Source organism: Phaenicophaeus curvirostris, chromosome 3, assembly GCF_032191515.1.
Source record: "Phaenicophaeus curvirostris isolate KB17595 chromosome 3, BPBGC_Pcur_1.0, whole genome shotgun sequence".
Taxonomy (NCBI): domain Eukaryota; kingdom Metazoa; phylum Chordata; class Aves; order Cuculiformes; family Cuculidae; genus Phaenicophaeus; species Phaenicophaeus curvirostris.
The window spans coordinates 74754954-74767028 of NC_091394.1; the positions used below are offsets into that span (position 1 = coordinate 74754954).

At 43.1% G+C, this 12075-nt stretch overlaps 1 protein-coding gene across 4 annotated transcripts; it reads right to left on the reverse strand.

Annotated features, from left to right (window-relative positions):
- Nucleotides 1–1783: 1783 nt before the first annotated feature.
- Nucleotides 1784–11835, reverse strand: TP53INP1 (tumor protein p53 inducible nuclear protein 1). 4 transcript variants are annotated; one of them, XM_069854398.1, is made up of 5 exons: nt 11768–11835; nt 8820–9126; nt 8011–8362; nt 5882–5915; nt 3301–3462 (listed from the first exon to the last, which is right to left on the reverse strand). In XM_069854398.1, exons 2-5 carry the CDS (start codon nt 8929–8931, stop codon nt 3445–3447), a joined length of 516 nt encoding a protein of 171 aa, XP_069710499.1. In that variant the 5' UTR covers nt 8932–9126; nt 11768–11835; the 3' UTR covers nt 3301–3444. The 4 variants fall into 4 exon arrangements, with proteins under 4 accessions (XP_069710498.1, XP_069710496.1, XP_069710497.1 ...); XM_069854397.1 differs by lacking the exon at nt 5882–5915 and having other exon boundaries at nt 1784–3462; nt 8011–8359; XM_069854395.1 differs by lacking the exon at nt 5882–5915 and having other exon boundaries at nt 1784–3462.
- Between the last annotated feature and the right edge of the window lie 240 nt (nt 11836–12075).

Here is a 12075-nt window from a genome sequence, read left to right on the forward strand (position 1 = left end):
CAGACTGGCAATTTTTAATAGGCCATTTTTTATTGAGAGCTAAGGTCACATCTCCCCACGGTGTGCAGAATGCACTATGGAAACAAAATACAGAAGATCACTTTAAGTAAATACACACTGGTTAAGCAATGCTACTTTTTTTGGCAAAGTGCTGTATTTTGTCGGTTTTCAGCTTGTGTTAAACTATTAAAAATAAGAGCCAGACATTCTTCCGTATCAAAAGGACTGCTACAAATAGAGAAGTGGCTCTGGAGAGAAGCTGCCATATATGCATAGACTGATGTACAGTATTAATCCTAACTGAAATGTCCCTTTTGAAGATTCAAGTTTGCTGTGTAGAAGGCACAGTTTAAAATGCGAATCTGTCTATCGACCAATACATATGAAAATACAGTTTCAGCAAGATTCACAAATATCAATTGGTATGAGACAGTGCAAGGCCTCCACTTTCACAAGAAAAAAACCCCCACACTAATACAATTCAAAAACCATATAAAAAGCCAAACAGCTCACTATAAAGACAGAAAACCAAAACAATTCTAATTGCCCAATAGCTCCAGGCACAAAACAGGGCTAAACCAACATAAATACGTAAAACAAGTTAACAAAAAGCCATTGATGCAGTACTATCTCACACAATAACATGGTTTCCAATATTACAAATTGAGAAGCACAGCTCTGTGCAACAAACCAGTTTATATCCTGAAAGATATAGGTTTTCATCACTAGAAAGTCACCTAGTAATGCAGTATAAAAAGATGAGTATCTCCCAATTCTAGGAGCAGTCTAAAGTTGCATTTACTTGCCTACTGAGAAGAACGGACCAAGACTCTCATTGTAATGCCTGAGAGCCTTATACTCTCTACTCCACCTCCCTATTAAGAGTTAATGAGTTACTTTCTCCTTCCAACACGGGGAGGTGGAGACCCATCTTCCTTCATTTCACTTTTAAGAAAATTAAAGCTGAAGGAAAGTAGTTACTTTCATATAAAGAAGAATAATACAAGAAAGCAAAGAATTTTCCTGAGCTAGAAAGTTGGCAGTGAGGAGAAGGAAGTTTAAGTCGGGCAAAAAGTTGGAGTGATACAAGTAGGTAACCTGAAGCAAGTAAGAATATTTGACAGATAAGAGACTGGTGAAACTACAGCGATTTGCAGATAAATCAGAGTATTTGGACCACAAAAGATCTGTTGTATGGACACAGGCACATACTGTTGAAAGAAGTAGTAACAAAGTCTGTTTTGGAAACTCATGATGTGACCAACTTCGTTTTCTTTCACTGTCTATGTGAATCCAATGTGTCTTTAAAAAGCATATCCAGGAAAGCACCACTTGCTTTTATACATTTAACTATTTGTCAACATCCCTTTGCCTAACTAATCCCAGTGAAGCAGCACATCTGCAGTAAAACAGAGGTTAAAAATGCGGGTTTCTGTACACCAAATACATTCCACAACAATTCCAGCTGCAGAATGTGCAACAGTACCACTATATCAAGGTCAATCCAAATTGCGGGGGTTTTGCTTCAGTGAAACTGAAGCATTTGGCCGATTTTAAAATACTTCATAGGTCTGGCATAATTCACATTATTGATCTTGCCCAATTTCAAAGACTCCTCACATGAGTCCTTATACCAACTTCTGTATAAAGACTACTGGAAGACATGGTTGAATGTAATGTTAACATTTTAATGCCCTAGGCACTAAACAGAAGCTAAAAATCAGTAGGTCACATTAAAGCACTGACAGAAAGGGGGATAAACTTATTTATACGTCCCCCCCACTTTCTTTTGCTGCAGATTTCTGCTTCCTCATCTCCATAGCCATTGAACCTACTTCCCAGATTGATGTGCTAGGGTTCAGCACACCATACGGCTGCTGTGTAATAACAGGTGAACTTAAAGTGCCTGCCAACTTCCAAAACATCTTGCACAGTGTTCTTAAGAAAACTATTTGTTAGTTTTGAATGGCTTTTCTTCCCTGGTGGCCCACAGGATTGCTATCCAGTTCTTCTGGATATGATTCTGTCCCCCATGGGCTAGAACAACCACTGCCCACCCATCTCAATTTTTTTATTTTTACACACCCTGTTATCACTGTGTTTAGTTCTATAAGACTGTTTTTCAGCATACTCCTCTCCCTGCCACACACTGCCCTTCATTTCCAGTCACAATTAACTCAGACTTAATTTTCATAGAGAGAAAAAAAGAGAAAGATCAGGAGAACTTTAGATAAAGCCATCCCAGCTACTTTTCAGCTATTCTCAGTCTGTAAATATGAGAATCTAACAGCAGTTAGCAGCTCAGAAATAGCTATCCCATTAGCCTGACTTCTTTAAAGAGCAGTCACCTACTAACAGGATTAAAAGAATGGTCAATCCACCATCTTTTTTCTTCAACTAGACTAGAGGCTAAATGAAATAGGGTAGGGAAATACATCTTTCAAAGACAGAAAGAGGAAGAGTTAGAGAAAGGGAGTAAGAACTTGAACTGCAATGAGTAAAACACAGTTCAGCTCTCTAGGTTGTGCGTCTGCACTTAACCCATAGGTCCACGTTTCCTTCCACTCCACTGTGAGGTACTACATCTGTAACACCAGTGCCATATCATACTGTGACAATACTGGGGGACATTCAACCCTTTTCTGATACCTATATTAAGTATCCAACATACTTACACAGACTCCGCTAACACAAGTAGGTACTAGGCAATTTAGATTAGATGCCCTTCTTGTAACAGTTCAGCATAGCTATATAATATCCACTGGCAGCTGTAGTATTTCCTTGTTAGAAAGTAATCGTAAATGCTGAATACAGACAGATAAACAAGCTGTCAAGTACTGGTCATTAAAGCATACAGCTAACCTCAAATTTTCTAACTCCACTTTGATTAATGCAAAACATAACTGATTTCCATCTCAGTTAAGTTACTTTAAAATACCAACTAAGAACCCACCTATACATCATAGTTTATAAAACCAGCACAAACTATCATACCGATAGGCTTCCTAGATGTTGACGTTAAATATCAATGTTTAGGACTCACTGCAAGATGTTTGGAGATTTATGTGTCATTTCAAACGAATTCAACATTAGCTAACGATTGTGTTTGAGAGATTGACAATCAGCTTCAGATTGACCACACTTACCTATGCAGGAAAACAAGAGCAACCTAAAAAAACAATTAAGACTATACATTAAAACCACAAGAGCCATCAGTAATTGAACTGACGCTGGCAAGGCTGGTGAACAAACAGTCCGTTGTGCTTGATTTGCCGAGAATGGCAATCCCTGGTAAGGTTTTGGCGACGGAGACTGTTCCTGTTGAGATAGTGTCTTTCATTGTGTTCTTTTATCCAGTGAGTAGGACGAAAGCTCTTGTTTTTTTCCAGAAAAGCCAAACGAGTAGCAAGGGCTGTGACATAGCAGTGAACACGCTGTCCCATTTCATTTTGGGCCTCCAGTCTAGAAATGTAACAGGCAGGTATCAGTCATTACTGAGTTACATTGGAAAGACACACAAGTAACAGAGGGCAGGAAAACAAGGACATCAACATCCAGCATTTCAAAAGGACATCTTTATTCTACTGGGCAGAGATTTGGGTGGAGGCGAGGTCAATCTGGTTTAGGAAAACCACACTGTTAAGTAGTGCATAGAGCTGCTGACTCACTTTTAGCATGAAGGCGCCACAATAGACTTTGGACTTTTTATGTATTACAATATTGTGCCCTTCCTTCCCCACCCCACCTCCCTAAGGCCAGGATGCCATATAGATCAGACATATAAGGCAATGCATGTCACATTGCTCTAGATTTAGAAGTCTTTGAGTTCTCCACCAGGTAAAAGTATCATTTAAAAACCCCTCTAACACAGGTGATTCTGCCTGAAAACAGAAACACACTGATCAAAGTGCATTTGGACTGCCAGCCACACAAGTAAATCCAAACAACATTCAGGCAAATTAACGGGAAAGATTGACCAGTTGCGACACATATGGGAAATAACTTGGAAGGACTGTTCCTCAACCAGCCCTCTACGTTTCATGAGCAGAGAGTCAGCAGTTTTGGCAAATCCTTACTCCATCATGCACTAGTGGAAAAAAACCCAAACCAAAACAAAAAAACAAAACCCAAACAAAATCACCTCAACAAACCAGCAGCCTATGCAAGCAGGGACTGACATGTTGAAAAAGGACTTCCCTACTTCACAGAACAATCACTGGTGTTTCCTGAAATTTCCAAAGTAAGGCTAAAAATAGCCTGACCCTTTAAAAAGCAAAGCAAACCAAGTCTGAGTGCCACAGCTGCTGTGAGACCAGCAGCATGGGAGCTGCTTGTCTCTTCCCTCCTCTCCCAGGGCCCAATAAAGTTGTCAACCCAGTGTGCGCAAAACCAGGAGCTTGCTCAGGCATGAGCAAGAAGTCCATTGCAAAGTTTGTTTTTCAGCACTAGCATGCTTCTATAACAAAATCTCTTCTAGAGGAGCTTAAATTGCATTTATTTTATGACATCTCTGGAGATGTAAGTCTGGTCTGCTGTGCCACAGTACAGCCTTGTAGCCTTGCTCTTGGGGTCTTACAGGTACCTGGTAGAAATAAGAGTTCTTCTGCCTCCTCTTACTCAATCCTGAAGGAAAGTACTCCTGGCCTGGAAGGGAGTACTCCTTTCTCCTCTATCTTTTTTTTTTTTTTTTTTTTCATCTAAATATCCAAGTTCACCTGCTTTTGGCTCCTCAGCTAGCTTGAGATGACTGACTGAAGCCTACAGATTCCAGAAGTCATGGGTGATAGGTTTTTTTCCCCCCACTGTTGTCTCACTGGTTATTGTCCTAAACCTAGCACTTGGAATACAAAGCAAGAAATTAATGAAGAGCACAAATCGATACACAGTGCCTTGTAAATGCTTTTTCCACGCAGATGACACCACTTTAATTTACATTAGGGTGCCTACAAATATGGTCTTTTCTATACGGGGCAATGCCTTAATACATTCAACAGTGCTAGAGGTGGAACTTCAACCAAAGGCTTTCTAGGGAAAGCAGAAAGGGACTGGGAAGCCACAGCAAATTGTGTTATTAGAACCCATTTTACCTAAGCATGCCCTTGCTACATGTCATTAGCCTGCGAAGGGCATCAACTGCTAATACAAAGTTTTGCAGTTTGTTACAGAAAAATACGACTAACCTGACAAACAGGGAGAAGTTTACACAACATCCTTTTGCTTTGAAAGGAATTGAAAAGGAGCAAATAGATTTTCTCCACAAAAGGAGAAAAAATGGTTCAAAATTGCTGGTTGAAGATGTTTAAGGTTTCTCCCCCTCCTCTCAAATACTGGTTTGCAAACCAACACTATTCTACTTGCCACTTGAGGTGAAACTGGGATAGTAAAGGCAGTTTAAATTAGCTAAAGGCCACATACTCTTCCAAAATATAGCATTTTGGTATCTTAATACCTGCCTTCGGTAGCCTGATGCTGGTGAGACCTGGATACAGAAAATAGTGATGAGCCTCCAACAGTCAAAATGTCATTTCAGAAGGGCTGTGCTTAAAGCCAGGCTGCCACTACATCTATCTGCCGCTGCAACCCTGGCATCTATCTTCTATCTAGAAAGCACAAGTGTCCTGCTAGTCGCGCTATAGAGCCAGACCCCACAAGAAACATTAAAGGCTTCAGACCCCACCCCAATTAATATTTACATAATTTCTCTGCACTTAGCATTTTGGTTTGTTAAAGCAGAAGTAGTTAGGCTTGATCAAGTAACATCATTTGGCACAAAGGTTAGTCCTAAAACCAGTATTGTTTTGGCAGACAAGGCTCTAGAGGAAGCAGTATTGCTAGCAGCCTGATCAAACACAAAGCACTGTCCCAAAACAGTAGTACTTACTGTGCCAGCGTGCCTTAAGTAGCTTTTCTTGGCCCTACAATGTTAAATGGCCAAGCATTAAACCACTAAAGACTTAAAAACAGCTTTTGAAACTTACTGCATTATCAGTGTAATTGATTTCCCCAGTTTCTGTACTTTACCTCAGCTCCCAGTTCTGCCACCCAAAATAACCCCCACAAAAGTCTAGACCCTCTGACAAAGCAACTGCACAGAATTGTGAAGAAACTTACACACCACTTAAGGATCATCACACCTCTAGCTTTCCAACACATTAAAGAAGCTTAAATGTATAGCATAACATAGCACAAGATTCTTCTCCAGAAGAATTTATACCAATATCCCTAGTTCACAAGTCACTGAGAAGTCAATCTTACAGCCCATTATAAATGGTATTTTAGATAAACTGATCTACTATCTAAGGTACGTAGATCAGGTAAACTGATCGACATAGTAAGGTATGCCTCAGAGCTGACAGTTCCATTGCATATTCAGATCCTCATTTTAAAAGGTGCTGTGCGCTCATAGCTTCCCCCCAGCTTAGGCAGACTCCTGATGCTTCCATCAAACTGCCCTCCTCAAATATTTACACAAATTCCCTGTTCTCCAAGATTAATGGTATCAGCACTGTGCTTCAGTAAAGTACAGCAGTGTGTTCTCAGTGTCACTCATTTCTTTGAGCTAAGAATTTTAAACACAGCAAGGAGATGATCAGAAAAGTCAGTGATCATCTACCTACAGCAACTCTACCATTACACATTTTTTCCTGTGTAACAAAGCTCACTATACTATGATTATTATTTTTTTCCCAATTTTTTTTAAATTTAGGCACCATATGGGATGATAAGTCAGCCTTTGTTATTAACCAGGATTCAAAAAATATCCAATTATTTCCAGATCAATCGACTCATGGGCAAGCGTGGAGTCATGGTGGCAAAAACACTCTACCTGTAAAAATCTGTGTATACTTGATTACATATGTGGTCCCTGAATGTGCCCAGAGAAGGGCAACAAAACTAGTGAAAGGGCTGGAAGGAATGTCTTATGAGGAGGGGCTAAGGACTCCAGGTCTGTCCAGTTTGGAGAAAAGAAGGCTGAGGGGCAACCACCTCATTGCTCTCTTCAGCTTCCTGAGGAGGGGAAGCAGAGAGGGAGATGCTGATCTCTTGTCCCTGGTATCCAGTGATAGGACACATGAGAACACAAAGCTGTGCCAGGGGAGGTTCAGACTGGACATTAGAAACATTTCATTACCAAGAGGGTGGTCAAACACTGGAACGGGTTTCCTAGTGAGGTGGTCTCCATCCCAAGGCCTGTCAGCGTTTGAAAAGTCAAATGTTTGGTCAACCCTGTATAGGTCAGGCAGTTGGAAGGGACGTACAGTGATCATCTAGTCCAACTGAAATAACTTTTCACATAGCGCTACATGAGTATTGGTGCATACACTGGGCAGTGACCACCCAAGAAGCAGCGCACAACAAACACCTACAATAATTCCATGTGGCTGGATCTTTACTACACTTTCCCTGCTGAAATAATCAAACAGCACATCTTCTTATCTCGCGAGAAGTTTGCACTGCATTTTTTTCCCTTGGGGTGGAAAAATCCCATGCAATGTTTCAGTTCACTTTTGTTCTACAAGCCACTTGTGGAAAGACTTAATTCTGTCCTAGTCCAGCACTAGGTTGAAGAACAAAAAAATACCAAAATAGACTTTGGCATCAGGATAGTTACAGGAAAATATTTTTCATCTCACAAGGTGACTAGCAGTTATGATAAATACACATAGAGGGCAAAGTGCTTTCAAATCTACGTTATCAGCTATACAGTTAACTGCCACTGGTTTCAACAGGACTGGGGTATATGCTGTGAGGGAACAATTAGGCTCCATAAATATTCATTGTAGTGTCAAAATAGCCATACCCAACTACTTCCTGACACTGTCATCTTGTATAACATTTTTCTAAGCAGGCAGGCAGCCCTGACCACCCTACCCACCTTGTGTAGTATTCATGCCTTATTCACTTGCTCTGAAATAAGCTGGAAAATTCAGTATTAAGTGTCTACGCTGATCAAGTCGAAACCAGATATTTTCAGCAACAGAGCTCCTTGAGAAGAGAAGTCAGACGTACCTGGGACTACCTGGGCTGCAAAACTCCTCATCTCCACATCCAGTCTCATTAAGGCTGTGACAGGTATTATGGACAGCATACACAGACATGCTGGGATGCTCTATTAGGAGGTTCTCCATTGGACTGGTTTCCACTTTGATAGTCGTTAATCCACCTGCAGTAAAACACGGGGGTGGGGTGATAAACCAGCTCTCCTCCATGGGACACGACTCAAACTGGATGAAGCAAGACTCGCTGGTCTCTGGCAAGTGTTCCAAGGGAGATGGTAAACAAGAGAAGACAGGCGAGCTGTCTCCAGCCGATTCTTCAGCGATGTCTGCTTCCTCCACAGAGCAATTAGTGCAAGTGTCTGCTGTAGGTGGCCATTAGTTGAGAGGAGCCCATGTACATTGTTGATGGCAGGAGGTTGAAAACAATGAGGTCACATGCAGCCAGAAATGGGATATTAAAAAAAAAAAGAAAAAGAAACAAATACCTATCAGCATGTATGCAAATTTCTGGTATTTCAAAAGCAAGGGGAGGGGAAAAGGGAATTCTGTGACAAGCCATGCTAGACACGTAAAACAACTGTTATCAGTAAAGCAACACAATTGCACAATGAGTCAAACGTATTCTATCTGAACAAGTGGTTCTGCTGAAGCCTGTGCCAGGCTTAAACCTGACATCATTTTTCTCAAGTTTACATAACATGTTTTGGTACATTTTTTTCAAAGACACCCTATACTCTAATCCACATTGATTTTACTTTGTTAAAGTTTCTCCCAAGCTACTAGTTTCTATGCCAAAGTTAAGTTTGACAGATGTCTTACCTATAAAGTCAACCAGAATCCACTCGTCGTCTTCTTTCTCGCTGAACTCTGGCTCTTGGCTGGACAAGCTATTAATCTCTCCCATGAGCATGTTATTTAACCTCTGGAACATTACTAAGGCAGGAACAAGACTTTGGCTGGTAGGTCTTTATGTTCAAGGTTCAAGGCACAGCTCACACTGTACTAGTAGAGTGGCATAGACTTGAGATTAAAGTGCATAGGTGCTTTATCAGCTTAGGTACGGGACATGCAGAGGCATGACTTGTAAACAGCTTATGTGAAACCTGCAAAAAATTATCACAGGGGTCTTAGTGATAAAACAATAGGTAACATCCCTAAGCAAGAAGTTACAAACCCTCTCATTAGTGCAGTCTGAGGCATCAGTGAACACTCTTCCCCTAAGAGGAGAGGCAGCTTCACTGGCATTCACCATTCCTCTCAGCTAGATACACACAGAAGCAGCACCTTCCTCTAGACCCTCCTCTGCTCGCAAAGGCATTCAGGTGTCACTCCCCACCATCCGCTATGCAAAGGGAGGGCTTTTGTACAGGAGTCTTGTGCCTACGCTCACCGAGGTGCTCCCCCAGCTCCCTGTCTGTCTTCCTTCTCCTAGTCAGAGAGATACGTGAAGGGCAAGTGCGCATTTTCTGCTTCAGACACCACATCTTGTCTGTTGACATAGCCTCACTTCTCCTAGACTCCCAGGGGTGCTCAAGGCAGTGTTTCTCTCTCCCATCACATACAGTTCATGTCCAATGCTGATGAGTTAATACGGTAGGAAGATATGTCCCTTCTCAGGTTAAAAGTGCACTACATAGTTACTGGTGGGATCACTTTCATTAAAAGTGCCCAGCTAGTCAGGTATAGCAAGTAACAAGGAAAAGTAACTTGTATACTTACGTAAAACAAATGTTTATTTCTTACTACACTTCCCTAAACATAATTAGTGTAATTAGTTACCATATGCCCAAACTGTACATTTAGCAGTTAAGATTAAAAAAATCCTGTTACTACCAAGAAGGTGAATGTTCTGTCACCCCAGATCAGCATGCTTACACCCTTTGGGTATCTAGGTACGAGCTAACAAACAGAAGCAACTGAAGTAGCTGAATAAGTAGACTACATATAAAAAATATTCACCTGTTCAACTACAAGTTAATTTCACCATAGTCAGATTTGAATTATCACAGCATGTCAGAATTATCACAGATTAAATACCTGTTTAATAATTAAACAGGGAAGAAGATACGCATGTAAAGAGAGTATGAGTGTCTGCATTCAGAAAGAGAAAGGGAGTAACACACACTAGACTAGACAAACCCAGCTATTAAAAGAAGATGCAACTCAAAAAATATTACTTAAGGCCAGCATACCCTGTAACTCTCAGGTCACACTAAAGGGTCTTTCTGGCCTCATCTTAGCCCAGGACACCAGACCTCATCACCTGCTTGCTCAATGCAAGGACAAGCACCTCCTCCACGCAACACTGCACCGGGAACCATCAGCTGCAGGAAAATACAAGGCTAAAAACAAATGGCCCAGCTGCAGTAGTGATAAAAGTCTGGTTTTTTTAGCACCACACTCGAAAATGACACATCTGGGCTCTGTTAAAGACAACTACAAGAATGATCAGGACTCTAAAGATAAATGAAAAAACTGTAAACAAAGGAAAGTCTTAACAGAGGGAAGGAAAAACTGACAACAGTAGAAGAAATAGGCAAACACTTATTCCTTCCTTCTGCATTCATAGCAAGCAGTGGTGTATTTTAATTGCAGTAAAATTCAATTTTCAGTGGTTATCGAGTCCTTGACGGGTTACCCAAGAAAACACTGAATGCCCACAGGATCTGATCACTTCCATTATAGACAGACCTTGCCAAGGATGAAGAAAAAGACTGTAAGGGAAAGCGTGAAGCTTGTAGCTTTCCAGTTACCTTCCGCATCCATCCCTAACCCTCATTTAGCACAAGGCCTAGGAACAAAAGAGTTCAGTTTTAATTTAGGCTAACTAGCAAGCCATAGTGTAATTGACGATCAGTGCTGGCTTTCTCCATACTCCCCCCACCACACGCTGCCTCTTTGCTGGATCTGGAGTGAGAATTACTTTCAGGCAAGGGCTGTCTTTGTTCTGCGTGCACTCCTGTATTACGCATCCACAGCAACACCAAATAATTAACCTCTGACGAGCAACACCGTTCCAGAGAACATAAGCTACAACTTGTGACTTTCCTGTAGATCAAAAGCAGGTTGTCCCCTTCCCTTTCTCCACTAAAAGTGACCCCAAAACCCTATATGAATGGTTGATGTTTTGACATCCTTTGGGACAAGGGTCTTGAAAAATGCCGCAATCGCACGGTACCGTGCGATTGCGGCATTTTTCAAGACCCTTGTCCCAGAGGACAGTCCTGTGCGAGTGTGGCATTTTTAAAGGTCCTTATCCCAAAGGATGGCACCGTGGGAGTGAGAAGGGGAGCAAGAAGCGACACTGTCACCAAGGAGCAGCCAAAGGAGGTGGAATCTGAAAGAGAAGCTCCTGTGAGCGATCAAAAGCAGGTTGCCCCTTCTCCCTCCTCCAAACAAACCCCATCTGAATCATTTAGAAACCGGTTGATGTGTTGTATTGTTGCATAAACCCCTTCTTTTTCTCCCTAGCAGATGGGGCGCGTACTAAAAAGAAAAAGGGAAAAAGGAGCCCATCCTGACCGCTTTCCCCGCGCCGCCGCCGCCGCCAGGAGGCTCCACGACGCCTCTCCCCGCCGGGAACACGGGAAACCGGCCCCGGGGCTTTCCGAGCAGCCGGGAGGGACGCGGTTAGCGGGGGAAAGGGGAGAACGGGAGCTCGGCCACTGCCTCCCACCGCCTCTCCCGGGCGCTGAGCCCAGCCCCGGCCCCGCCGAGCAGCACTCACCGGCCCCGCGCTGCTCCGCGGCCGCGCACCTTCCCCCCACCCTGCGGAGCCCTTTGTTGTTATAGCGGCGGCGCAGCTGCCCGGCCCGGGCCGCCCCGCGCCCGCCCCTCCGGCCAATGGGCGCCGCCGCCGCCGCCTGTCGCCAACGCACGTGACCGCCGGGCGGCCCCACCTCCGCCTAGGCCACGCCCACGGCCGCGCCTCCACCAATGGGAGCCTCCCGGGACACTCCTCGGCCACGCCCACCGCCGCGTCTTCACCAATGGGAGACGCTCGGGGCGCCTCGGCCACGCCCCCAAGGGGGGTGCCGCAACCCGTGGGCGTGGCCTGCCGGTGAAGCCACGCCCA